Below are 27,941 nucleotides of genomic sequence, written 5' to 3' on the forward strand. Positions count from 1 at the left end.
TCAGGGTAGCCAATAGTATCCAAAACATCCAAACCATAGTTCGGCTGAAACATACCACCTCCCCAGATGTGACCATGTGGCCTAATGGACAAGGCGTCTGACTTCGGATCAGAAGATTGAGGGTTCAAGTCCCTTCATGGTTGGAAGTTACATCCTACATTCAGTTTTATGTAAAATGTTTTAAGGAATCACAGAGAAAGCATTGTTTTTGCTTTAGTCAGCATCATAGGGGTGTTGAAAACACTGAGAAAACATTCCTCTCTACGGACACAAACCTGGTGGTCACAGCTGACTAAGCATCTAAAATCATCCAAAAACATCCAAACCATATGCCCTCTGAAATGTAACAATTGCCAGAAGATTGTCAGAAAATTTGGGTTTCAAATCTTTTAAAAATACTGGTTTCACAACTGCAGCTTCTCACATGTGAGGCACAAGACAGAAATATGCCACCTTTAGAAGCAGCAGTTGAGTGGCAGCTTAATATCCAAAGAGGCTGTCACATCATTTAAACTTCCTTTACGAAACAGACAGTGTAGTATGCAGTATGACGGGCCCACTGATTAACACATATGCTTTCAACACTGGAACATCTGTTCGGCAGTGACTGGACATGTGTTACTACGGAGTCTAACTCTAAAACAGTATTTCTTGCTTGACAGTACATATCATGGAGAAAACACTGCCAAGGCCACGTCCAAACTAAAATGACACCAACACATTTTAAGTGAAAGCAGACACATGAGCTCTGTGTTTTGATTTCTATGAGTTTAAGTTCCTTTACAAATCTGCTCTCAGTTTATAAAACAAACAAATGTTTCCCTGTCACACTGACATCTTACAATTATCATGCACATGCACACCCACACACACATACCTCAATGTCTCACCTTTACTGGTCAGACCTGATGCATTATGCATCACCTTCACGGATCGCATTTCAAGGTTCAAGCATCTGCAGAAGAGACGGAGAATGACAAGGATGATTATACTGAGGTGCCCTCAAACAGAGACCTGTCCGTCTATGTCACAAGCACTTTCCTTCTTTCAATACAATTTAATTTAGGGCTAACCTATTTGTATTACTTTCTAAAGATGAACAATAATTAAAGCCGTTTACAATACAGTGCAATTAAGTTACAGTAGTGCAGTCGTTTGACGCCTCGTTCACCACGTGTCGGAGACAAATTTCTGTAATACAGCCAAATGACTGGGAGGCTACTTATAGTTTCAAAGTGAATTGCTGAATACATAAACTAAGCACAGTTTTATTGCTGGTGTTATTACTCTCACTGAGGCGACTGCATGCTGACAGCACAGGCAGAAGTGTTCTCCTTCCAGGGAAGATTTGAATTTTCTCCTCGGTTAAATTAATCCCTTCAAATTAGTTGAACCAAGGTTTATCTATCATATTATTTTTTCAGCACGTACAGTATGAGTGGTCGTACTTCATTTTCCAAAATGTAAACAATTATAGTTTAGTGTAACTTACTGAATCCATTGCAACATTATACTTCTTGTTTCTTGTTTACATCCGTTCACAAGAGCGAAGACTTTTAACATTTAATGTAACATTATCCGAAAGTCAAAAAAAATCACTTAATTGTACGGACTTTTAAGCTCATATTCATTATAGAAATAGCTCCTGTCCTAAATGAAAATAAAAAATTTAGCTCCTTTCTGTCACTCAAAACTGCAGTTAGCAGCAGCTAACTAACAGCTAATCTGGCTCATTCAAAAGTTCAAAAATAGGAATGTCAGCTTATCTTCTGTTTTTCTTTTTTTTGTCCAATAAAGAAGAAAAATACCTGAAACATTTTAAAAAATAGTAAAGGAAAAATAACTGTTTGGCTAACTTTTCATTTGTTGTGTTACATTAGCTAAAAAAAAAGAAGGTTAGCTAAACAAAAGAACATTAGCTACACAAAAGAAAACATTAGCACGCAGCATTAAACGAGCTCCGATGACAATTAAAGTTGCTATAAAGAGTGCAGTTTGAAAAGTAAGCAGAAAAGGGAAAGCGTTTAACGTTTCTCACTTGTGTAATTAGCTTAACAAAATAATAATAGTTAAACCAAATAACATCAGCTAAACAAAAGAAAACAACAAATAAACTACAAAACGTTAGCTAAACAACAGAAAAAAATAAATAAACAAAAGAACGTTCGCCAAACAAAATAACGTTAGACAAACAAAAGAAAACAATAACTAAACAAAAGACCATTTTAGCATATAGCATAAAAAGAGCTTCTATGATAGTGGCACATGCATCCACAAACATACACTTTCGGGAGACATTCATTTTCGCTGAAACTCTCTCTGAAGATGGACAATAGGGTAAAGACAAATAGATGCATGATGACGCATGGACGAAGAAATAACAAAATCCTGCGATGAATACAAATTCCTGTTGTTAGGATACTCATGGAGCCCATACTGTTTCGTTGGGACCATCTGTTTTTCAATGCTGCACAATTAACACATGCTAATGAGACAGGCATCACATATCTTTTCCTGTATATCTTTCATATCTTTCCATTCAGGATGCAATCTCTGGGCACATTTCAGTGTTTTTATTACGTGAGTAAGGCAGTTGAAGCAGGAAGAGGTTAAAAAAAGGAGACTCGAAAAAAGAAAACGTAGTCGCTACACACAAGTTGAGATTCCTGCCGAGGGGTCTTTCAATTAAGGATGCAGCGTTGAAGGAAGATGCAGTGCTTGAACAAGCTCAGAGAGGGCTGCTCGGTTCAGGATGAATTCTAGAAGATCTGAAGCATTTGAAATGTGTTTTTGTGTGTGTGCGAGAGAGAGAGAGATGAGGCAGAGTCAGATGAAAAGAAAAAAAAATGAATTAATGAATTTTGCACCCTGACAGCTTTTCGTGATGTAGGATGCATCTTACAAGACGTAGTTTTTAAATTTATGTGTGTGCATGACAGGAGGAAGCGAGAGCTCACCATTGCCAAAATAACGTGGACACCCAAAGATGGCACCAGTATGTCTTACTGAGTATGAAGGTGTTGTTTCTTCTGGGCGTGCATGTATAGGGCAGCCCCACACGGCTTATTGGAAAAGGCACTGGCCTCCTAAGCCAGGCGTTGTCGATTCGAGTCCCATCTGGGGTGCTTTTACAGCAGAGTGGCGCAGCGGAAGCGTGCTGGGCCCATAACCCAGAGGTCGATGGATCGAAACCATCCTCTGCTAGGGAATTTATTTTAATTCTTTTCCTCTTTGCTTCAACAGTGTAAAACATTAAACAGGATTTTGTGGAATCAACAAATCTTTTATCAGTAACTTAATGTAAATACATTTTTTTTATAATTTCTAGATTTAATTGATTTGGGAAATCAAAAGTGCACTTTTTCTTTTTTGCTGTAATTTGAAGTTTAAGAGAAGCTTGATTTACCTAAGAACTCCCTCTGTGATACCACTTATCTAATACTGTAACCTGTATTTTTATTGTTGCAGGCAGCTGGGGACAACATATTGAGGATATTCACCTAAACCGACTTGTATTCATGGTAGCCAAGTACTGTACATTTATCCCAGCATGCATGGCATTTCAAATGGGCTCTTTTGGTTGACAAAACTTAAGTGGTTCCCAACCTTTTTGGGATGTGACCCCTTAAAATGAAACAATGGGCTCCTCAAAACATGAATTCTGAGCAACCAAAGAATTATTTGTCCTCGGCAGGGTGATTTATTTAAGGTGAGGTGAAGGTATCCGTTGGATTTATTTTTTTCTTCCTTATCCCTTTAAAAATCTTGTGACCCCTGAGATTTATTTAAGAACCCTACGTGGTGTCCCTACCCCTAGGTTGGATACCACTGACATATTCAATTAAAGATGTTTTGTTGGTTGCAGCCCTGTTCCATTAAGATTTTGCACATAGAAGATACAGCCGCAGAGGCAGACTCAGCAACCCATTATAAACGGAGGCTGGGGAGGTCATTTATTGGAAGCTGCCGCAGCCCATGAACTCCTGCCCACAGAACAAAGAGCTCGTTTGTATCTGTAAAGGAAAAGTTAAAACACAAAGTGTACCTCGCAGCTAATTGTACCGTTGCAAAGTGAAATGTTGTTTAATCCGTCTGGGCTGCTGTCAGTATACTTAATCTTTTCCTCCTCTGCTGCTCTTGGGTCAGAGGATTGTCTTTGCAGAGAAGTGGAAAAATCTTCACTCGGGGGTTTCTAAGCTCCAAACTGTGTGAAAATGTTTCGATAAAGCCGAAATTACTGCACAACTGGAGTGCTTTTATATCTTTTTTCACCCTTTACAAACGTATATGTCAGGAAAATATACTGCACTACATTGCCCTGGGTAGTACCATTATGGGTTTTTTTTTTTATCTTTAGGTCTAGTTTAGTTTTTAGCTTTTAGTTACGTTAGAAGCAAAAGCAAAACAAGAAGAAATCAGATAAAATTCAGGGAAAAAAGAGTTATTAAAGGCAAGTCTTACAAAGGTATTTGTGTATGAGTCCTAAGGAAATGTACCTTTACCTACAGAGCTGCAAGTGGACATCTAAATAGCTTAGATGGAAAATCGACTTGATCGTCTTTGTCTTGTCTGGTTGGCTTAGGATTTCAATGCTCATGGTGAAAAAGCCTTTTGGGGGTCTTCAAAGTCAAGGGCACAGACCAGAGACCTTTGACAAATGTGATTTTTTCCTCCTCTTTGAGATATTCTCAAAACTTTAAATAAATAAATACAACTTCCCATTGTCTGTCAGAGGGACGTCTTTGGGCCAGAGGTCTTTGCATCGTTCTGAGACCATTGGACTGTGTCTGTGGGGATTTCTGCCGGCCTTAAAATGCACTCAGCTGCAGGCTTGAGTGTATCAGCCTTAAACTTGGCACGATTACAGATGCATAGCTGAGCAAGCAAAAGGACTCCCCAGGGTGCTGTTCGCCCATATTACAATGCTGTAAAATACATTTTGACACCCTACAAAGCTTGAATTTAAATGTGTTTGCACAGTGACAAATTACAGCAATAAAAGATTATAATACCAAATGAGGAGATGCAACTGATCATCTATGCAGATGATAATTAAATGTACAAGCATCTATGGGTGCATACGACGAATTATCCTTTCAGAATAACACTAAAAACAAACATTTGTGGGGCAAGTCGACAAGCTACAAAGCTAAAATATAGGCTTGTGAGTTATTAGAGAATGCGCCTACAAATAGTAACCTTACACTTGAGAAATCTCTCAAAACCTTTGGCAAAACAGCAGAAAGATCACCATCAAGTGATCATCAGGTGAAGAAAAGTCACAGTCTAATGCAGAGGGAATACACAGACCTATACAGCGGGGAGACAAAACAGCTGCATGGCTCAACACAGAAAGGCTAAAAGGTTCAGTGTGTTTCTAACAAAGTGCTCGACAGCTCGTCGAACAGCGTCGCAAATCCTCCGGGGACTCCTCTAATTCTTCTTTTTCTTCGCTCAGCTTTCAAACAATTACCTCTGTCTATTTTCGCGTGTTCAAACGAGCGCACCAGCTTGAATACCTTTAAGCAAAGACTGTCCGAAAGTTTGCGTTGTTATCCGTATTTTAGTGATCATCACATCTCACTCCTTGCTTCTTACCACACCTTTAAGCGTGGCCGCTGTAAACGCTTTTGCCGTCGGGCAACACCTCGTACGAATGGGCCACTTACAGGGTTGTCCCGATGTCGCTTCACAGGCGGTTAAAGACCCATTCACACCTGGACTCGTGTGACACTCTGGACTCTCGCTTGACTGCCGGACGGCCTAACGACCCATGCGCGACCTTAACGACTCTCGAGGTGCGAACGACCCTACGGAGATCAAATGCCAGTGACTCCCCTCCTCCCTGAAGAAGCTTTTCGGGTGGGAGGCGAAAAAACATCTTCGCGAAGTCTAAGAAGTCCAGTTGCTTTCGGTTTCGCACTTCAAGAATTAAGAAAAAACATAATAATATTAAAGGAAAATAATAAAAAGCAAGGTGATATAGAACAGGAGCAACATTTAGCTGAACATTAAGTGTGTGAATATGGGAGACTTATGCGGCAAAAACCATGTCCCTAATGTTTAAGTCAGTATTATGGCAAAATAATGAATGGCCTTTTTGGCATGCCTTATTGATTACACCTTTGCTTTTCCTGCCATCACGTCACAGTCTGCTATGAAAAAGGTCTGTTAAGTGGGCTGAGTGGGAGACGAGAGTCATATTTATATCCCTAAAGCCTACACTGTATATCTATTCACCCGTGATTAAGCTCAACAAAAGGTGAAACTGGTTCGTTCTGGTGAACCGTAGAGCCCATTGAAGAGAGCACTTGATTAATGCACTCCATTAGTTATCCCTGGCACGGCTCGAAATACACGTGAAACAAAGTCCAGAAGGTCTGAGCTCCTCTTCTTCTTCTTTATCACAAGAACTTTACAGGTGTGACGGTTTGTTTAAGAGTAAGAACCTGAAACACAATAACAAGAAAAAAATATTTTTTTTTAAATCTCAGATTTAAGTGACAGTTCTGCGCAAAATCAGAGCGGCTGGATGAAATAGAGGAAAAGGTGGATACAAATACAAACACGTGTTCCAGAAAATGCTGATTTTTCGCCATAAACCAATGTCTTCTTTAGAACCTGAGACCAACACTCACACCAAGTCTAATTCGTGTAGCACCTGTCAGTACAGTCAAACTTAACTTTGTGAGTGTTAGCAGCTTGATTTTCAGACGTTTTACGAGAGAAAGCGAGGGATTAGTGTTGACTTGGGGTCCTCAGACCCACCAGTACTGGTGCTTTAGGATTCATGAGCTAAAGATGAATGGGTAGTGTCTCGGCAAAATAAAAGAGCACTTGTAAGTTTCTGTGCACAATTAGCCTTGTCTATTTACATAAATACATAGAAATATTACACAAAGAGCTTTACTGAATTCATAAAAAGGAGAACCAGGCAGAAACTGTCTCAGTCCTTCTTCCCTTTTCCCTTTACTACACATTAAGGTCCTCTGCAGTCTGGTGATCCAGGAGGGAGTAGCGGTCCTGCTGCTCCTGGACAGAGTTAATGGACGGTCCCTGGCCGGAGAGGGCGGGTGGCGCCGCGCTGCTTTGACCCAGCTGCTCCCGAGCTCTGGTGGGAGGAGTCGGGTTCCGCCGCCAGCCGTCCAGTCCCAGATGCGTGCTGATCTGAGACAACCGGAGGCTCTTCATTTGACCTCTTGAACGCACCTCATACAGCTCCACAGAGGTTTTCTTGTACCTGGAGGAAACAGATGGTTATCATTTTCGACTCTGAATTCAAGAAGACTGCACTGGCAAAAGCCATAGGATGCACCAGGGAAGATACAATGTTGGATAACAAACACATTTAGCCAACTTTTAAAATGCACTTTTTCAATGGAAATTTATACTGACTCACATTCTTAGCAGTAAAGAAGACAGAACCACCGAGACGGACGAGGCAGCCATCGCAGCGGAGCCCATCCAGGGTTGAAGCACCAGGCCAACCGGCATGAACACACCTACGACCAACGGAGGAGAGGCATTCATCTGCAACAAGCGCTTCAATGTTCACTCACTATCTGGTTCTTGCAACTTGGACCTGTTGCAGTTTGGTTTTGGCTTTTTAGAAGTTTATGTAACAAAGTCTAGGTTTGCTCCTGGGTTTGCACTTTGCTCTCGTACTTCATGGGGGATGAGCGTGCAACTTTTGTGCAGATTAGAGGAAAGGCAAGGTTGCCGTCTCACTGTCGTCCACGCGGTGCCAGTGCAAACAAACGGCTGCCTTTCCTCCAAAAATAATTTAATTCTCAGTATCTCCTGTGGTTTAAAAGTTACTGGCTTCTTTTGCTGCTTCAGCAACCAGTTAGATTTGTGGAGCAGGTTATCAGGGCCATAGCTACCACTGAAAACACTTCTCTGGTATTGTGAGGTTTCTAAACACACACGTTTAGACACAGATCACATGTATTAAGGCTGATTCTGATGTTGCCTTGAACTAATGTGACTTAAAAAAAAAAAAGAAAGAAAATGTATTCCTCAGCTAGAATTAAGTGTGGAAAAGACAAAATTGAAAGATAATATAACTGAATAATGAAAACGTGACAAAAGTATTAAATTCAAGACATTTTAAAAAACATTTTTTGTTGCCCTGCTGAAGTTTTCTTGGGGTTGTGCTTGTGGAAGTTGGGTTCATGACCTCGGTATTTCTCGATTTCTGGCAAGAGCCTGTTTATGTTTCCTCCAACTGTTTCATATTTGGGAAAGCACAACTCAGTTTTACAAACTTCTGAGTTTTATTTCCTCCTTTCCTTAATAAAAGAGGCATTCTGCTGTGTTGGTGATTCATTTTCAGGAGCTACTCAGTGTATGATCATTCCTTACCGGCGGCGATTGGTATTCCCAGAAGGTTGTAGATGAGAGCGAAGACAAAGTTGATCCTTATCCTCCGCACCGTCTTTTTCGACAGCTCGATACTTGCCACTACGTCCAGCAGATCATTCTAAACAGTGTAAAAACCTTCAGGTCGGACAGGTTCAAACACGTTACTGCATCTCTGCACAGACTGTCAGTCACAGCGCATCACCTACTCTGATCAGGACAATATCCGCCGCCTCGATAGCCACATCCGTCCCCGTGCCGATGGCGATGCCGACGTCGGCGCAGGCAAGGGCGGGCGAGTCATTCACGCCGTCTCCCACCATGGCAACTCGCAGGCCTTGTTCCTGCAGCTCTTGTACTTTAGCCACCTTATGTGACGGCAGCACCTCTGCAAACACCTTTCTGATCCCCACCTGTGGTTAACCAAGCATCCGGGCTTTTTATTTCATTTATTCAGGTGCTTTTCTTTCAGTATTTCTTAAATTCTTTGTAAATGCGTGTGTGTTTTACCTGTGCAGCAATGGCTTTGGCCGTGCGTCTGTTGTCTCCTGTTATCATAACCACGTCGATGCCCATGCTGTTGAGTGTATGCACTGCTAACGCTGACTCTGCTTTCACTGTGTCTGCAATAGCCAACATGGCACACAGCACACCTGCAGAGAACGCACACTTATGAGGCACACCTGGGGCGCTGCAGCAGCAAAGTCTGTAGAGATTGGGGAGGGAGAGTATTGTTTGTTTGCAGGTTTTTTTCTCTCACCGTCGATGGCCACCAGGATGGCCGTCTGCCCTTTTGTCTCATGGCTGCTCATGGCGGCATCAACGTCCGCTCCAATGTGGTGACCGTTCCTCTTCATCCATTCTCTGTTTCCAATCAGGACTATGTACGACAATCCTTCACCTAGAAGCAAAGAAAAAAAAAAAAAAAAAAAACAGAACAACGGGGGCTCAGAGGTAAAGTATTTTTAATGGATTACCAGGATGGTAAATGGCAAGGAAATCATTCATTTATATTCCTTAAACTGGGCCAGAACCACATTAGACTACGCACCAATGAAAACCCCTTAACCCCCTTTATAAATCAAGGTGTATCTGTAATGTAATTTTGCACATTAATGGTTTTTACCCCTCTGGATCAATACAAAAAAAAATATTACGATCATACAATTTAGCCCAGATTTAGGGTGAGCCTATTAATTATTAATTATTTAGGGATTGTTGTCAGGGGTGATAGTGAAACCTGCTTGTAACAGGAAATCATCATATCATTTCTCCCCATAAGAACTTTGAAAGCCATGTGTTACAGATACATCCTGTAACAGGTGGTAGGGGAAGCAGCACAGACGTTTCCTGAGGAGGAGCCCCTCGCCGGTTAAGGGATTGAACCCGTGACCTTGGCGTGATCGGCACCACGCTCTAAACAACCGAGCTAACTGGCCTGGTTTACCTTGTGGTGGAGGCTGAAGAAGAAGAGGGTGATTTTGACAGCGCCCTAGAGCAGCTTTAATTGTCTAGCTAAGAGGCCTTACATAGACAGATATTCTCCACAGAAAAGATAAAGGCTTCTCATTGACTTGAGCCAGAAAGCTGTGAGTACATTGAAATAAACGGGGGATCAATTAAACGGACCTCCCAAACCTGAGCATGCACAAAAGGTGAAGTTCAGTCAGCAGGTAAATACATAATTCCGAGTGGAGCCCCGGAAAGTGAAAACCATCGGACCTGCAGACGGTGCCTCGGCAGCGAAGAGCAGGCTGCTTTCGTCCGTGGTGGCTCCCGGCAGCAGGAAGCGCTCTTCACTCTGCTGCTGAAGCAGATGCTCCACGTTGGACACCCGGCAGCTGATCCCGCAGCCGGGCACCGCCTGGAAGTCCTGACAGTAGCCCAGCACGTCGCAGCCCAGCTCCTGTTACGTGCACACGGACAAACTGTGGATACAAACTGCTCAACAAAGCACTCGATGAAGCTTTACAGAGCACAAAGAGACACTTGTGGTTGCTAAATACACTTTAAAGCACACAAACACGGGCATAATGTGTACTCTACATGCTGACGAGCAGGATCAGATTAAGATTCTGCTCTAACTGCCGTCCTCTCTCACCTCTTTGCAGTGCTTAGCGACCGCCGCGCCCAGCGGGTGCTCGCTGCTGGCCTCCGCTGTGCCCACCACCGCCAGGATCTTTCTCAGGGGCATGCGGGCCATTTCCCACAACACCAGCACGCGAGTCACCCGAGGCACGCCGTTTGTGATCGTACCGGTCTTGTCAAACATCACCACGGCGATCTGAGGGAGCGGTGAAACACGAAAACACAGCGGAAGTCATGGCTCTGCCTTCTTTTTCATGTTTTGGTTTTTAAAACTACAAAGGCTGGTGCCAAAGAGAAAGGTCACTCTTCGTGACCTCAGCACTCTGTCCATTAGTCCTTAGGGTGGAAAATCAAAATTTTATTTATTTACCTATGATTATATATGAGTCTTCTGTCTGCCCAGAATAATAAAGTATTTTTCTGGGCTATAACTAACATTTTACATCCAGCATTTCCACAGACTGTGCTGCTCTAGCTGGAGCACATATGGTCCACTGCCCCACTGCCACAGCACAACCTGCAGAAATGTAGGACTTAAAACTTTGGTTTTGCCCCGGGCAAACATTTTATCGTCCTGGGCAGAATGTGGATTTAAACATCTCTGGGATCCTCCTGAAAACACTGGGAAGACCTGACCTGCTGCTGCTGAATGAATGTCCTGAAGGGCGCATGCAGCATCAGCGTGACACATCGAGCAACGCACGCCGAGGAGAGGCCAGGCCAAAGGCGAGGGCCACCAAGACTATTAGGTTTCCTCCTCTCTGGAGGGTAAAAGTGCCCAGGAAACGTCACGCCGAACAAGCCATAGGTGTGATATTGTTAAAATAAACAAACGTGAATGGAAGCAGTCATACAGGAGTGTGTTTCAGGAATGAAGCAGTAACGTCGGACGCCACACGGTGTCACTAGATAATTAGAAAATAGAAATAGGTGATCTCTACTGCACATACCAGGACATACTGCAGGCACTTTTCTAACTGTATATTATTTGAGCCATGCGTCAAATCTTTGCTACGCCTCGTTCCTTTAGCTACAACGACACTGCTGCCACCACAGTATGCTTTTTTGTCTGGCTGAGTCACTTAAACCACATGTAATGGTTACAGTTTATGGTTTCGGTATCAGCTGAATCAAAGGTTGAAGACGGCAAAAGCTTGAACGTCCTGTGTACCTGTGTTGCAATACAGTATGAGCAGAAGCAAGCATGTTGCTTTGAATCTAATACTGTAGTCAAAGTGCTAATAACAACTTCATTACCTATGTTTATAAATGTAATCATCGACAAAATGAATCACCTCTGCACGGCTTGGATTATGCAAGTACTTATCGAGAAAGTGGTATGATTTTCTGTGTTGCATGGCTTGTTTTTTTTCTGTCTCTATGTTGTCCTCATAAATAAATATATAAAAAGGAAATAATTGTTTTGAAAAAAGGAAACGGTGGCTGGTTCGCCTCCTTCCCAGAACTTTTTTTTACCCGTTGTTGTTGTATGCTTTGCCATTCATGGATCCTTATTATATATTTATCATGTAAAGCTACTAACATATTTGTTGTTCCCGATTTTCATCGATTATGATCTGGGTTTGATGGCGTCGCGTTCTCTTTGTTGTTCTGTCTTCAATAATAAAATCAAGTAAAATATAAGGGTTAAATTCCCAACAACTATAGTTATCAGAAGTCGGAAGCAGGATGTAAAGTGCGTTGCCTTATGCGCCATCTCCAGCGGCTCCCCTCCTTTAATGAGGATCCCGTTCTGAGCTCCGACACCTGTGCCCACCATGACGGCGGTCGGGGTCGCCAGCCCCAGAGAGCAGGGGCAGGCGATGGACAGAACGGTGATGGACGCCTGGAAAGCAAAGCGGATGATAACCTCTGCCCTGGAGATGGTCTGGTTATAGCCCTGTGAGGAGGAGATACGAAAGTGATATGAAAATGCTCACACAGCTGTCTCTGCCTGTCAAATCTCCGTGACAGCTGCTCATGTTCGCATTTGTGAAAACATTTGTCTGCGCACCTACCGGGAAGTTTTCCCTCACAATGTCAAAGTTGACAAACCCGATTGCCACCCAGGCCAGCAGTGTTAGCAGGGAAACGGTAACTATGAAGGGCACAAAGTACCCGCTGAGCCTGTCGGCAAACTGCTGGATCGGGGCCTGAGCAAACACAAGTTGCAGAGGAGTTAACAGTCAATGCGCTGCGAGAAAACAGGGTCAGATTTTATGGAAACTAATTCTTCCACTCTATGCACATTAAAATAGGAATATATGTTGTGTCATAACTCTTGTTTGCATCTTTGCTCTTTATGCCCCTGAGTTTCTGTTTGCATTTCTAGTGTTGCTGTTAATAATGAAAATGTTTAAAATTGAGCATATGCGTACATATATTTTCTTTTGTTGTAGAAAAAAGTAAAAAATCCTCAGTTGGGATGAGATCATTTCAAAACAAATTTTCTCAAAGATTTTTTATTGTCAAATGTCATTTTCTTACTGTAGGAGCATGGATTTTCCCTATTTCTTCTTGTTTCAAGACACTGAACTCTAGAAAATGTCTAAAACATTTAGTTAGTAAAATGGTAATTGTTTTGTTGTTTTGTGGAAAAACATGTTTGAATGTCGAATACATTAGATATTAAAGGTCTGATGTGAATGTTTTTTGCAGCAAGTACTGTGTTTTCATTTGTGAAAACATTGACTTGCTAAGAAAAACACGGAATCCCGAAACAAAACAAAAAAAAGAAACTGAAGTTCAACCTGCCTCTTACCTTGGAGGTTTGGGCCTCCTCCACCAGTTTGACTATCTGAGACAGAGTTGTGTCGGCACCGACGTGAGTAGCCTCCACCAGAAGAGCACCATGAGCGTTGATGGAGCCGGCGATCACCAAACTGCCCACCTTCTTACTGACAGGCATCGGCTCACCTGACAGAGATACGGGGAGAAAGACGGGTTAACGAAAAAAGGTTCACAGAAAGTACACGCCTTTGTGTGTTTAATTCAAAAAGAAGGATTCGATTGTTTTATTATGACTTAATTTTAAGGCTGCAAAATCAGATCAGGAGTTTGATATCAACACTTTTTCAAAGTTGAAAGATTAATTGTGATAAACCCGTCAACTGCTCTCCAATGGACACTCCTAAAAATCAAAAGCCAGTAATCCAGAAACATGAATCTGCCACTTGACACAAATCATTAGTAATTTTAGTCAGCAAATTAAGAAAATGGCGGTTTTTAATGCTCTACAACCGTCACACCCTCCTACCCGTGATCAAGGACTCATCTGCCATGGAACTTCCCTCGATCACTTTCCCATCAACGGGGAACTTTCCTCCTGGGACGACCTTCACGATGTCGCCCCGCTGGACCAGCTCCACCACCACCTGCTCCTCACTGAAGTGCACGAACACATTTACAGTTACACGTTACGTGGAAATAGTGACACACTTTCAGGTGGACCGTCGTATTTATATCCACTTATATCTTGTGTCTCACCAGATGATGGAGTGGTCAGGTCCCAAAGTGACCACAGTGGCATCAGTAGCTTGAAGTGACATTAGCTTGGCCAAAGCCTCTGAAGTTTTACTCTGCAGGAATGGCCATAAAAACAAAGTATTTAAAACCACGTCCTCGGGCTCGGTGAGGAGAGCAATTTGATTGATTTGACTTTGCTATTGAGTATTATAAAGGTGCTGTACTGTCGGAAACGAATGAGACCATCACGAAGAGGAGAAGTAGCCCTTTGCGTTTCCAGTGTTCATCATCTGCCAACTTGCTTCACGGCATGAAACAGAAATTCCCGTGCAAATAAAGGGACATTTTTTTCAGGGGTTACATTGATGTCACAAAGCAGAACAAATAAAAGGCCGTCGTAAAAATCACTTTTCAAGTAGAGGTGGGGAAGGACAAGGGGACCAAACACCCTTTTGGCTTCAAAAGGCAGCAGTTTTCATTTATCACTTTCACAGACGTTAGCTCAAATAAAACCACTGATGAGAGACAAAGGGTCCACAGCCATCTCAACCATGATCTCATTTTTTAATGGTAATTATTCCAAAGTTTGGAAGAAGGGATACTACTACACTCTAAGCTCCAATTAACTGTATCCACAACATTGCAGCCAAACTTGGTCTATTTAAAAGGAAGTCTGCAACTCACTTTGCTGTTTTCTGTTTCTTGTTGATAATTATCATCCTTTAAATGTCCTGGTGTCGCAGTATTTACACTGAATTCAGACTTGCCTGCAGCTGTGAATGGCAGCTCCTAATTAAGGGTGATTCGTGATGTGTAAAACCAACCAGACACGACCATCGTTTCTGCTGTTTCTGTAGCTTTTGGTACAACAGCGTCACAAGCAAGTGTCGGGATAACATTGAACGCGGATCTTCTTGTTGTGTTACGGCAGCAGCTGATGTACAGTTAATCATCAACCTACAATAACATCCCAGGTTGTTAAATGCCCACTGATAGGGTTATAGTTTGGTTCACCATGCCAGTCGAACAGCAACCAGATGAAAGCTCTGTAAAAACTGTGCGAATTTCCAAAAATTTATATTTTTATTTATTTACTTTTATTCTTTTTTTTTTTTACCTTTGCAACATGCTCCAACCATCGACCCAGAGCAATGAACACAAACAGCATGGGTGGAGTGTCGAAAAAGGTGACGGGGCTCTGGCTGGCTCGCTCAGCCATGGCCACCATGAGGACCACGCAGGAGTAGATGTAGGCAATGGAGGTGGCTAACACAATCAGCACGTCCATGTTGGCTGTGCGGTGTTTTAACGAGCGATATGCCTGGATGTAGAAGTACCGGCCTCCGAAGATCTGGAGGGAACAAAAGACGGAAAAAATTGGCTGTTTGTCGGACAGTGTGGCATCTTCCTTGGATTCTTTATTCTTGTTTACGTTTATGCAGTAAAGGCATACATTTCTGCTGCCGTTTCTTCTAAACAAACTGGAACTTTTAAATTAATTTCCGCAATGGTGGACGGCTTTTCTTAGGCAACATCTAATAGACGCCCAGCAAATGGATAATCTTTCATAAACTCCTTTTAAAGAATGGTTATGGTTGGAATAATACCACATTTAAATTATATACCATATAAATATATAAATCATCAGGTGTATTTAATGTTTGGCCTAAAGTACAATCTTAAGGCAAAATCTCCTCCTTTCCAAAGTCCTTCATAAATGTCCCTGAGCAAAGAAGGACTCGATGGTATTTTCATCCACAAGAGTCCTTGCTAGGTTATTAACCCCGGTTTGGTTAGGCAGTCAGGTTCCAAGAACTCTCCAGTTTCTAAGGCGTGCATTCAACTATCGACTTACTAACTTGTAGAATCACAAGAAACAAAGGGCCCCTTAATGCAGAAGGAACCAACCACAGCTACTTTCTTCAAGAAAGGAAACACCGAACCATTTCTGAGTATGGGACGTGAATGGAGCAAAAAAAAAGAAAACCTCTTAAAAGGAAACAAGCGAGTTCACCTGTTCTCTTACCTGTACTGGCGTACAGAGCAAGAAAAAGGCCAGGTTGAGGAGGGAGAGGCCTGGCAACAGGTTCTGCTCCTCGGGCATGGAGCCTCCATGCTCCTGGTGCTGACTATCCATTACCATCATGTAGATCATGAGGCCCATGACAGGCAGGCCAAAAACAAGGCTGAACAGGAAGGAGTTCTTCCACCTGCAAAGGTGCGTCATTTTCACATCAGTTATAACAGGTCATTAACTTAGTATTTGTGGAGGAAAATGACACAAATTTGTGACGTCTGAAGGTTAGTTTGCCTTAAAAATGACACATATTTTGATGTTGAGAGCCCTTTTAAAACAGATACTTGCTGTCTAATTTCCTCTGAGTGGTCGAGGTTGTTTTTGAAGGCCGCCGTCACCAGACTGGCCTCGAATCCAAGGCTCTACGGCGAGAAACAACGTCAGGATATGATGTCAAGGATTTAAACAAGAGGAGGCTTATGGCAGAGCGTAAGAAATGGTGTGATAGTTACCTGAATGATCTTGACAATATCTCGAGCTCCGAGCACCTCTGGGTCAAACTGGATCTGTGCTTTTTTGGTGGCAAGAGCAACGGAGACCCCGACGATCCCTTTGGTTGTGGTGAGTTTGGACTCAATGTTGTGGACACACGATGAACATGTCATGCCCGTTATCTAGAAGGAAAAGATGATAAGAAGTCCTTTTTTTTTTGTATGTATTTAGGAAAGCCATATCACATTATGTTCTGAAGTCTTACTGAGAGGTCCAGTTTCCCAGGTGTTACTGCATTGTCCTCTATCAATTTGGCCCCAAAGCCTAAGTCCTCTATGAGCTGAGTTACAGCAACAGCGTCGATGAGTTCTGAATCATATTTCACCTCTGCCTTTCCGGCCATCAGTGATACCAACACAGAGATGATTCCTGGAAGCCAAAGCGATTGTGAAATACTGTCAAACAAATACAATTTCTGTTAAATTTGTTTGCTTTCCTTATTCTTTTTCATCAGTGAGTCATATTCGAAAGGAAAGCTTAGTTTATTGAATCAGTAGCCCACAATTTAACATATTCAGACCAAGGGATTCTCTCATTTACTACAAATATAGAGATTGGTTAATAAAGAGGGTGTTTAATCAAATTTACCCTTGTGTTTGAGCAGGTTCCTCTCAATGTTGGCCACACAGGAGGCACAGGTCATTCCGATTACACAGATGAAGCATTTTTGTACTTTAACGTCGGGAGAGTGGGCGTGATAGCTTGCATCGTTCGTCTGTGATCCAGTGCCATTGCTGACTCCCGCCTTATTGGGTGATCGCAACTCCGGAAGGTGAGAAGGCGCAGAGCTCACAGGCCTGGACTTTTCACAACTCTGGGTGCTCTTCGCATGTTCTGAAGAGAAGGAAGAACAAAGTCGGTGGCCAAAGATGGTTAAAGGTAGATAGACACAGATGGACGGTTTAGTGGTGCAGAATCCTTAAGTATAACGACAAACTGCAGGATATACTGCAGTTGCTGCCCCTCGTATATCAATGAGAGTCCGGCCAAGTTTTATACGTCTCAGTACGAAAAGCAACACACACGACAGCCTCTAAAATGACTATGCAGTTCAACACGTCTCTAAAACAGTTTCAACAAAAACTCAACATTATAACCTTCACGAAGGGGGGATTGATCGCTGGACTGTCGTGTTAGGCTTTTTGGGGCGGACCTAATAAACTGGCAACTGAAAGTACATCTTGCAGTTTAACAAGCCAAAGTACCCGACCGGGAAAACCTACTGGACTAGACGAAGAGTCACAGTGCGAGACGCTTTGTCTCCATTCCTCAGCCTTAATATTTGCTTTCAGCCATGTTGGCGATCCGGCTCTATGGACGGCAATGTCGGTCAGTCCACTACTTTGGTAAGCCACGAAATTTTGTACAAAGTTTGTGGTTCTCTTAGGTTGAAGTCTACTGACTTTGGTGATCAGAGTCCTACAAAAAGTCCTGTAGGTGTATTTATTATCCTGCATAATATTGGATAGTTACTAAAAAACTCCTTCACAACTGAAACCTACTCACGAGGGAGTTTTTTTTGTAGTTTTAATTTGTCAAATTCGTTGCGGCTGCTTCAAAATCATTCTGCGATTTACATTTATACCTGAAAAAAACGGCAGTCGCCTCAATCTGTACTTTTATCATAGGGTGTTTTTATTGCTTTTTTCATTTTTTCTTTTTATTTGTTCAGCTTGTTTTTGTTTTTTTTAACCTTCAGTAATTCATCTTTTTTTTTGTCTTGTTTGCAACACTAGTTTTACACTGAAAAGTGTTACATATACAAATAAAGATTGTTTTTAAGCAATCACGGTTTTAAATGAACGCTTCCTGAACAACTACTGCTGTGGAAAGCTGCACTGCTTTGTGCTTTAAAAGCCGAAAACCTCAACCTGACATCCAAAATTGAAAAAGGTACATGAAAGAATCCGCTCATAATCTGCCTGAGTTAATTCCACGTCTTGGCAAGCTGTTTTTGTCATCAAATCCAACAAGAAAGCCCCAGCCGCCGTAAAGAGCCCTTCGGGTCGCACTGGAGAGCACACTTGTCTGGTTTCCAGGGCAACTGGTGGAAACTGAGGTGAGGTGAAGACGAGGTGATCTGTTGCCTTAGTGACCCGCAGCACTGTGCAGATTGTACAGTACATGCAAGAGCTTAATGAGAGTCTTTCTGCGCATAATGTACAGGTGCCACCACTAGGTTTATTGTACAGATGCTTCTTACGCCACACACTTTGATTCTTCGGTAGTACCCATGAGGATACGAATAACATGAATGCATCTTAACATGTCATGTGCAGGAATTCATGGGCTGGATGGAATACATTGCTTGAATGACAACAACATAAGCTGTTCGAGGACCTCCAACAATGGCTGCTTTTCTACCCAGAGCTTGGCAAGCTGAAAAACCAATTGAATGCTGCTTGTGTTCCAAAACCGGCTCCTCTTCTAGGAAACAGAAACGAGCTGAACTGCTACCGTACCTCGACGTACCTCTGATACTCCAATCCAGATACTGTGTTACCCTACCCAGCACTCACATATCACATAAGCAGGTCTACAAAATACTACTAACACTACTAGACAATACTTGGTAGATATTAAATAATGATTACAATATAATTCTCGGGGCCGTAATCTACGTTCGCATTACCAAAAAGTCAGGCCGCAGCAAACTCACTAATGAACACCTGGCTTTCGCACTTTTTGAGCCCAATTTTAAGAGTACGATTACACAACAAATGTGTCATTAATACAGCGATGTTTTTTTATTTGCATGTACAGATTTTATCTCCCTTTATCTCACCTGTCACTATTATGCTGTTTAATGAAGAGTAGGCTTCAAAATACACCCTCTGCACTCACACTACAACCATTTCTGGGGGTGTTTTGTCCTGACAGCTGCCATACTCCTTTTGACTTGGAGCTCTAACCGGTGGGTCAACACAACTTAATTATAAGTAAACCTTTCTCATTGGTGCCTACCTTGAAGTGATGCGTCAAAGCCCATGTCCTCAATAGCTGCCCTGAGCTGCTCCGGCTCCGTCAGATGGGGGTCAAACGTTATGGTTCCCTTTTCATCCTTCAGTGACACTGCTATGGACTGTACTCCTGTCATCTGAGAGATCCTCCCTTCTATGGACTGCACACAAGAGTTGCATGTCATCCCTACAATCCATATGGTTACAGTCTGGTTTGATGAAGTCAATATATCCATCTGCCAGTAGCTTATATCTTCTGCAGATGGGTCCTCAGATAGTAAAGTGGCATCAAATCCCATGTCCTCGATCTTGTCTCTCAGTTCCTGTGGTGTAACTAGAACAGGCTGAAATACAATCAGTGCTAACCTGTCCTGAAGAGACACATGAATAAATGAAACCCCAGGCAGCCCATCGAGCTGTCCCTCAATGGACTGCACACAGGACTGGCAGTGCATACCATCCACCCCGATCTGTACCGCTGACTCCAGACTGTATCCCAAGCTCTGGAGCTCCAGGGCGATCTCTTTGGTTGTGATAACTGAGGTATCATAGTCCACTTTGGCTAACTTTCTGGGTAAAGACAAGCTGATACCAAGTACTCCCCTCAGGATGGAGATTCCGGTTTCGATGGCTTGGGCCTGGCGCTCCGTGGTGAGTCCCAGGAGTTTAAAGCTCACCCTGGAGGCGGTTTTGGGTGGAGGGTAGAGCTCACTCTGACTCCCACACTCGTAGGCCAAGTTGTCAAGGCCTCGTTTCTCAGCATCGGTGCAATTCTCCTTGAAAGATGAAAGAAAAGGGTATCAATTCCGAATTTTTCATTTCAGTAAACTTAGGGACTATGCAACACTTCTTAGGGGTGGGGAGGGGGGCTGGATCTTGCATTGCATTCCTCAAAGAAAAAAAACAATGGAACTTCAATTCGTAATTATGAGATAGTAGGTTTTTCTCATACGACAAAATATCTCATTTCACAATTTCCACATCTCATAATAACAAGCAAAGATCTCATAATTACAAACAAATGATGTCTTACCTGTGAGATAGTTTCCCCGTAATTATGAGATTATTTCTCGTTATTATGAAATCCGGATCTCGTAACTGTGAGGTCTTCTGATTAGGAGATTGTTTTCTTGCAATTATGAAAGATTTTTTGTAAATCTTCATAACTACGAGATAGTAAGTCATAATTGCATATTTTCTTCAGTTCCTCACCTTGACTTAGGAAAAAAACTGCAAAGCCTCCCCACCAATATCTTAAAACACTAGAACTGTACTGTGTTGGTTAAGGTTTTTTTTTAATCAATAAATATCTAAAAGAGTGTAAACATAAAGATGATGTACCCCGATTTAAACAGTTAATATCCTAATAGAACATTGATTTGCACAACTACAATACCAGTAATCTTTTTTCTTCTTTCTTTTTTTTTTTTACATGTAAAAAGAAATATATAATGAAAATTTAATGCACTTGATGTGCTTTTTATAATAAGTCTCACAAGGGAAAGATAAATGAAAGTATGAAAATGGGGAAAGAAAATAAAATACCCTCCCCTGCTCTCCCAAACTAACTTCTCAGCAAAAAAAAAGAATAACTATACCCTCCCACTATTCTGACCACTCCTCCCTCCCTTATTATTTTCTTACAGTCTCGTAATCTTATCTCACTTAATCTTGATATCACCCATTTATGAGGTTCAGTGCACTATTTATAGGTTTACACCTTATCTATGTCGTAACACTAACCCTTGCTCTTTGATTCTGGCGAACTGTCACCAAAACCCAAAACCGAGCAGATGTTTTAAATCACGGACAACAATCCTACAATAAAACAACGCCGTAGCGGCCGCACAAGAAATATCTCGTAATATTGTGTGTTCCTCGGTAATTACTATTTTGGCTCAAGAACAAAGACAACACAGACCTCAAACACACTTTTAATTTCCTGCTCCTTCTATGTAAGCATGCTTACTCTGTTTTCGTTTGCTCTCTTCATCCCGAGAACAAGAAATACAGCTGGAACTGATGGAACCTGTTCCCCAAGGATAACCCGCTATTCAACTACTCAACAAGCCCCACATGACCCCATTCAGCCTGTATATTCGCTCCTTCAACCTACTGCTCCAGCTCTGCATCCTCATAAATCACAAAAATTGTGTCGCCCTGGTTGGCGGAGATTTGGGGACAGTTATCTCTAAGAGTGTGGAAAGTCAGCACAGAGCAAAATGGGCCCAAAAACGTGTAGATTCACGTTTTTCATTGGAAAGCAGGCGTGGAATAGTCTCCCTGGATCATAATCAATGACAACATCTGCTTTTATCTTGAAATGTAGGCATCTTCTTAACATTTCCAGACGTGTCAAAGGCTGGTTGGTCGAAAGAAAGGCCTCAACCAGGGTTTATGACCTCAGCATTTGTATTTTTGGGGCATTTTAAGCCTATCTTATAGACAACAGAGACATTACAGGAAATGAAAACGAGCGATGCATGCAAGGGGGCGTTGCAGGTTAAAGGTGAGCGTCTTAACCCCCTAAACTATGTGGGTTTCCCAATGAAAAAAAACCCCGGGCTACGGCACTGAAGCTGACTGCTGCTACATTTTCATAAACTCTCGACTGCTCATGTGAGACAAATGTAGACACACGTCAATAAGCCCAAATGTAGCTGAAGTGGTAAGATGTCAAGAATGCAGCTCCATGGCTGACTCAAGAGTTTCAATCCCCCGTGAATCAGTATAAGAATCAGAAAAAAGCCGCAGGGAAATTGCCTTTTTACAGTTGCTCAATGCGCAGTTAGGAAAGAGGAAGTAAATAAGTAAAAAATGCAGGCTGAACTGGTCCCTTCTTAAAATAAAATTAAGAAGAATCTGTTCTCACGCACAGCCCCGCGCCTTGCCTCTTCCATCCTATCCGGGCTATTGCAAACTGTAGGTGCTCACTATAGTTTAACTGAAAAAAAGCAGACAGTTGCTCCAGGCCCAGTGTACTGTAAAATCAGCTTAGATGGTTAGAATACCACATGGTTTTCATCAAAAATGGGAGACTCCATTCGAGCCCAATGGAGAGAGGCCCGGCATTTGGCACTTTTGGGGCTAAAGGCCACATGACTGGCACTTCACATAAGCCTTCCAGCGTGACTCTGCTTAAAGTCAATAGTCATTGGTGCCTCACAGAACTGAGGAGAGAGCCAGCCACATATGAAGAGTCTTAGTTTTCATGCTGCTTTGGTTTTTTTCGTAAAAAATGCCTTTTCTTAAAATGTACAAATCACCCTTTAAAAGGTACATTCTGAATATGTTACTTGTAGAATTATGCGCCGAAAACGGATTCCCTATACAAATGTAAGTGCATTTGTTCAATTGTGAACATCAAATCACAATGTTCTCACATCGATACAGCCATTGTATAATTTTGGACAAAAAAAATAAAAAATAAAAACCAACAGGTAACACTACATTATCTTCCCTAGCAGAGGATGGTTTCGATCCATCGACCTCTGGGTTATGGGCCCAGCACGCTTCCGCTGCGCCACTCTGCTGGAAAGCACCCCAGATGGGACTCGAACCCACAATCCCTGGCTTAGGAGGCCAGTGCCTTATCCATTAGGCCACTGGGGCTGCACGAGGTCCTGATGGCCCATGCGGAAAATTTTGTGTGTGCATTGTCCACCAATCGTAGCGGTGCTTTTGTGGTGTAAATACCTCCCTGGCCCCTTCAAAGGTCGTGACTGTTTCTCTAAAGGGGGGGAAAAAAAAACTGCTATGGACGGTGCATGGAAAGAATTTCTTTTATGGAAAGGTAATGGATACTGTGACCAGAAGGATGCAAGTCTCGGGCATCTTGTTTCTATAATTCTGTACGTTACTGGTACCATTGCAGGCGGAAGAACTCCTTTCTGATCAACTTTGTTTTCAGACTGATCTACATGGTGTCAATAACACCAGGATAAAAGCAGCACACATTAGCAGAGGATGGTTTCGATCCATCGACCTCTGGGTTATGGGCCCAGCACGCTTCCGCTGCGCCACTCTGCTGGAAAGCACCCCAGATGGGACTCGAACCCACAATCCCTGGCTTAGGAGGCCAGTGCCTTATCCATTAGGCCACTGGGGCTGTACAACTACTACCTCGGCGTGCCGGAGATGTTTCTGCAGTCAGTGTGTCCACACCAAAGATACACTGTCGCCGTGTTGTTTTTAGGTAGTAGATTGCCTCCTCCAATAACTGTCGATGCTGGCCGGTTGTTATTTTGCTTGACCCCTCACTACTGTGTGCTTTGCTGAAGAAAAAAGTGCTACGGCCCACTCTCCTTTAAACAGCCAAACATCCACACAGAAGTTAATGCAGCCGCAAGAGATGCTTGTATTGTCAAAAACAGAGAGGAGCTGGGCTGTCTGTCCCTCTCCAAACCGGATGTGGGCTGTGATGCAAAAGAGGGCGAGGGAAAAAGAGATTTAGCCATTTCCATGTTGTTCCACCTGAAGACTCCTTCACTTTGGACAGAGTTCTCTACAAAAACGGCTTGGAAACACAAAATGTTTTCTCAGGGGGCTCCCGGTAAGCTCCTGTTACTGTCTGGGGGCCTTTTATTTTGAAAATCCAGCCTCATCCAAAGGCCCGGGTAAGTTTCTCGTACAATCGGGGGGCTTTTAATTTGAAAAACGAGGCCTTCTCCATAGCCCATGCTGCCGATTTGACGATAACGGGTCAAAAACACTTGAAATACATGCAACGGCATGCTGGAAACCACCCCAGATGGGACTTGAACCCACAATCCCTGGCTTAGGAGGCCAGTGCCTTATCCATTAGGCCACTGGGGCTGCACGAGAGCCATCAGTCCATATTAGAAAAAAAATCGGCTGTATATTCAGAATGGGACTTAACCCACACACTAATGACTGTGGCTGGAAAGATCTGTCCCCATGTGGCCCCTTTGTATTACAGTAAGGCAAACACTGAAATGTTGACTGCTGAGTTCACGGGCAACTGTTCAACTGTTCAAAGTGCAACAGTCAATCACACGCAGACAAACACTTCCCAGAAAAATCAAACATTTTTTCGGCCAATCCTCTCTCATGAACTTCCAGCGTTTCTGCAGCGGTTTCCGGTTTTATTTTTGTGGCGTCACAACATACCTGTGTTCACGTGGTAAACTGTCTCCCAGTGACCCTACTCTATTATATAGTTTTTTTTTTTTAAATCTTGTACCACTTTTACTGCGCTACGCTGATCCTATTCAGCCAACTGTCTCTCTTACACTGTACATATTATTGTATTGTATTGAACATAATCAGCCCATTTGACTGTACGTACTATTTATTAAGTTTCCTTTGTACTGTATATATCATAGTCACAAAGAAACACATCATAGCTGCTTTGCATTTCGTTTATTGTTTTGCTTATTCTGTATACATCATAGTTATATCCCTTCTTTCTGTGCAACTCCATTACTACTCATTCTGTACCTCTGTTTATCTTATACATCTCTGTTTTGCTGCTGTTGGTTAGGTGCGAAACTGCCCTTCGTTGTACTCGCATTTAATCTAATTTTACCCACAAAACAATAAACGGGATTAAAGTGTATTATTTTTCTCTCGTCTCAAAATTATTGCAAAAATAGTGAGTTTGCTAAGCAGACGAAGAGCAAGTCACTAACTTAAAGAGCCTTTTTCGTGCCATCGAAACTGTTTACTTTACTTAAGTTAATTGTTGGCAGATACTATTTACATAACAAAAAAAAAACCAAGTGATGTTTATATATAAACACCACTTTTTACACTGATATTCTGCACGATGAGCACCTGCCGTCTGTGAATATTTTCTTCAATTTCAATAATTATTGATTGGGTACCGATCAAATCCATCCACTGAAATAATCTACCCGTTAACACTGGATGGGCCTCATTGATTGGATTAAGGGTTATGGATCAGGACGTTTTTTTTTTTTTTTTAATGCTCTCAAGGCAGAAAGGATGCACGGGGGGTGACAGAATCTGTTGCGTAGCCTTGACTCTTCCGGCGAAGGCGGTGATTTGTTACATTGCCTTCATCTGGCTTTTGTCCGGAGCACAGACAATAAAGTGCATTCAACCTCCGTGGCAAACAGGGGACAGATGTTACAGCTGATACATGAGCAGATTCACCGACTTGCTGAGGTGTTCGACTCCCTGACAATGAATCTCTCGTCCAACGCCGGACCGCGGCAAGGAAAATCTAATAATCTGACACATGTGTAGGGCAATTTGATCTGTTGCATGTATTTACAGAAAATCCCTTCATAAAGAAGCAGTTCAACTGTTTGTTTTTTTTGAAGATCATAGCACCTCAAGATTAAAGCTGTATCTCCCCGTGACCCCTCCAAACAGGAGACATATCTGTCTGTGAGTTTTGGCCATTTCAACCAAACAGTGATTTTTTTTTTTTCCCCCCCTTTAAAGAACTGGATTATTTTACGGAGCGAAAGAGGTTAAACTACCCGGTAATTCACATTAAGTCAAAAAACAAAAAAAAAGGAGAGAGAAGTCTGAAAAAAATGAAGATAGTTTGGTGTAGCTGGGTAAAATTAGCTGGTTAAGAAGCTTGACGACGTAAAATAACAAGTACTTTAAAAAAATTAAATAAACGCAAACAAATAAACACAGTTAGGTGTAGCAGACACACCGTCTTTTTCCTTCACTCAGTTCCCTTTTTTTTTTTTTGACCCTTCTGGACTCCTACAAAACTTGACTTGGAAAAGAGACAACTCAGGTGGGACTGCAACTAACGACAATAATCTGGCGACCATTTTCTCAATTTCATGGATTAGCCATTTGGTCAATGAAATGTCCACCCCCCCCCAAAAAAAAATCAATAAATCAATAAATAAAGACTGATCATGCTTCTATGAATCGACTAATCAATTAAACAACCAGTATTGGAGGAAGTATTCAGATCGCTGCAATGTAAAGATACTGGATTTCAAGTCTTGCATGGAAAATGTACTAATCATGAAGAAAAATGCTCCTTGTGAGTGTTACAGTATATTACTGGATTATCATTCTTATTACTACTGATTCATCAATGTGCAAACAGCATTTCACTGCTGTAGTTGGTTGAGTTGGAGCTTTTTTTTTTTCCAGCCACTTTTCTGCACAGTTTTGTGATTTAATCGTCGATGGTGCATCACATTTTACAAACTGGTGGGACTCCCCTTCATGCGGAGGGACCTGTGCAGCTAAAGCTTTGGGATAAATGAAGTAAAAAGGGAAAACGTTGCCCCTCCGAACCGCGGTGGGGGGGTGGAAGTATGAAGTAGCGCGAAATGTAAATCCTCGCGTGAAGTACAGACGCCGCACATTAGTAGATGTACCTGTACAGTCACGGAGCATCGTTATCGCTTTACTTTAGTATAGAAATGTTTAATTAACGCTTTATGACACCTAAAACGCGATAAGGGGCGTTTTAGGTGTCGGAAATTATAACCCGTCCTGCGCGCTACCGGTCCCACAGCAGCCGGCGCACAGGTGGAGTTACAGCGGTGGACGGACGCATCCAAGGCAGGACTCGGATCCGCGCACAACCACCTTGTAACGTGCCGTAAAATCAGGCTGAACCGGCTCCCCGTGCCGAAAGACGCCGCGGGAGCCGCGACGGGTGGACACGGCCGGGCAGCAGTCGCCGGCGAGCATGGCGCGGGGCCGCGGGGACGAGACAGGACAGCCGGGGGCCTACCTTCAGCTCCGGCGCACAGCGACTCCCGCAGCCGCAGCCGCCCGCTGGGTGGACGCCACAGGTGCAGCCCGGTTTACAGCCGCAGTCGACCATACGAATCTGCTCCCCGGCGCCGTGCGCAGACTTGGGGACATACTTGGACAGACTTTTGGGCGACTTCGGCGAAAACATGTTCGAGCAGATGCTCTGAAGTCGTTTTTTTTTTTTCTTGCTTTGTTTTTTTTCCTCTCGTATCTTCAGCTGCCTGTCAGAGTCGGAGGGCAAAAGTCCGCGTCGGGCGAGCGCCTCGTCCGGTTCCTGGAGATAAGAGGAGCGCGGAGCAGCGGGGGTGCGCACTCCGGTTACTTTTTTTTTTTTCCTCCTTTTTTTTTGGGGGGGGGTTTCAGCTCTGGAGCAGAAGCGTTTGCATCGGTGGGGGTTCACGAAGACAGCGCGGGCAAAGCCTTCAATCACATGACCTGTGCATGCGGGAGCAGAAAGAGACTCAACACCAGCGGAGATCAGCCTCACGAACAGCAAAATGTGCCAAAAAAAAAAAAGTCAATTCCATGTACTCATTCAGTCTAATGTTCACACTGCTACAGCACTTCCACAAATTCTTCAATTCCTCCTGGAATCTCTATTTATACAGCAGGACTACAGAAATAAACCATAATAGCTGTAGAAAAATAAGTTTTATTTAAGTCCAGATAAATTCAAGTACAAGCACTTCATAAAAGCAGACACCCCCCCCCATACACACACACACACACACACACCCTCCCTCCCTCCCTTCCGTAGGCTTTTATTATAG

At 42.8% G+C, this 27,941-nt stretch overlaps 1 protein-coding gene and 7 non-coding genes across 9 annotated transcripts; 2 read left to right on the top strand and 6 right to left on the bottom strand.

Annotated features, from left to right (window-relative positions):
* The first annotated feature begins 70 nt into the window (after positions 1 to 70).
* Positions 71 to 143, top strand: trnar-ucg. The gene has a single exon. It is a non-coding gene; the product is annotated as a tRNA-Arg (tRNA).
* A 2,989-nt stretch (positions 144 to 3,132) lies between these two features.
* On the top strand, positions 3,133 to 3,204 carry trnam-cau. The gene has a single exon. It is a non-coding gene; the product is annotated as a tRNA-Met (tRNA).
* A 2,771-nt stretch (positions 3,205 to 5,975) lies between these two features.
* atp7b (ATPase copper transporting beta) lies at positions 5,976 to 27,425 on the bottom strand. 2 transcript variants are annotated; one of them, XM_040142446.1, is made up of 21 exons: positions 27,149 to 27,425; positions 19,448 to 20,219; positions 17,072 to 17,317; positions 16,689 to 16,852; positions 16,444 to 16,605; positions 16,280 to 16,353; positions 15,941 to 16,124; positions 15,032 to 15,265; positions 13,936 to 14,027; positions 13,706 to 13,833; positions 13,211 to 13,365; positions 12,468 to 12,602; positions 12,155 to 12,349; positions 10,463 to 10,645; positions 10,084 to 10,267; positions 9,122 to 9,262; positions 8,872 to 9,014; positions 8,571 to 8,774; positions 8,365 to 8,482; positions 7,400 to 7,502; positions 5,976 to 7,240 (listed from the first exon to the last, which is right to left on the bottom strand). In XM_040142446.1, the coding sequence occupies exons 1-21, from the start codon at positions 27,317 to 27,319 to the stop codon at positions 6,973 to 6,975; spliced, it is 4,056 nt and encodes a 1,351-aa protein (XP_039998380.1). In that variant the 5' UTR covers positions 27,320 to 27,425; the 3' UTR covers positions 5,976 to 6,972. The 2 variants fall into 2 exon arrangements, with proteins under 2 accessions (XP_039998380.1, XP_039998381.1); XM_040142447.1 differs by lacking the exons at positions 19,448 to 20,219; positions 27,149 to 27,425 and having other exon boundaries at positions 16,689 to 16,878; positions 17,072 to 17,128.
* Positions 22,905 to 22,976, bottom strand: trnam-cau. Its single transcript has one exon. It is a non-coding gene; the product is annotated as a tRNA-Met (tRNA).
* trnar-ccu lies at positions 22,983 to 23,055 on the bottom strand. Its single transcript has one exon. It is a non-coding gene; the product is annotated as a tRNA-Arg (tRNA).
* On the bottom strand, positions 23,401 to 23,472 carry trnam-cau. The gene has a single exon. It is a non-coding gene; the product is annotated as a tRNA-Met (tRNA).
* On the bottom strand, positions 23,479 to 23,551 carry trnar-ccu. Its single transcript has one exon. It is a non-coding gene; the product is annotated as a tRNA-Arg (tRNA).
* Positions 24,186 to 24,258, bottom strand: trnar-ccu. Its single transcript has one exon. It is a non-coding gene; the product is annotated as a tRNA-Arg (tRNA).
* Positions 27,426 to 27,941: the final 516 nt, after the last annotated feature.

The sequence above is a fragment of the Xiphias gladius genome, chromosome 13, assembly GCF_016859285.1.
Source record: "Xiphias gladius isolate SHS-SW01 ecotype Sanya breed wild chromosome 13, ASM1685928v1, whole genome shotgun sequence".
Lineage (NCBI taxonomy): Eukaryota > Metazoa > Chordata > Actinopteri > Istiophoriformes > Xiphiidae > Xiphias > Xiphias gladius.

Coding starts and splice junctions, on each gene's coding strand:
- atp7b (XM_040142446.1), bottom strand. CDS start 27,319: ATGTTTTCGCCGAAGTCGCCCAAAAGTCTGTCCAAGTATGTCCCCAAG. Junction 12,603..13,210: donor AGGAGGCCCAAACCTCCAAG/GTAAGAGGCAGG, acceptor GTGTTTGCTCAG/GCCCCGATCCAGCAGTTTGC. Junction 8,483..8,570: donor CGGATATTGTCCTGATCAGA/GTAGGTGATGCG, acceptor TACACTGTTTAG/AATGATCTGCTGGACGTAGT.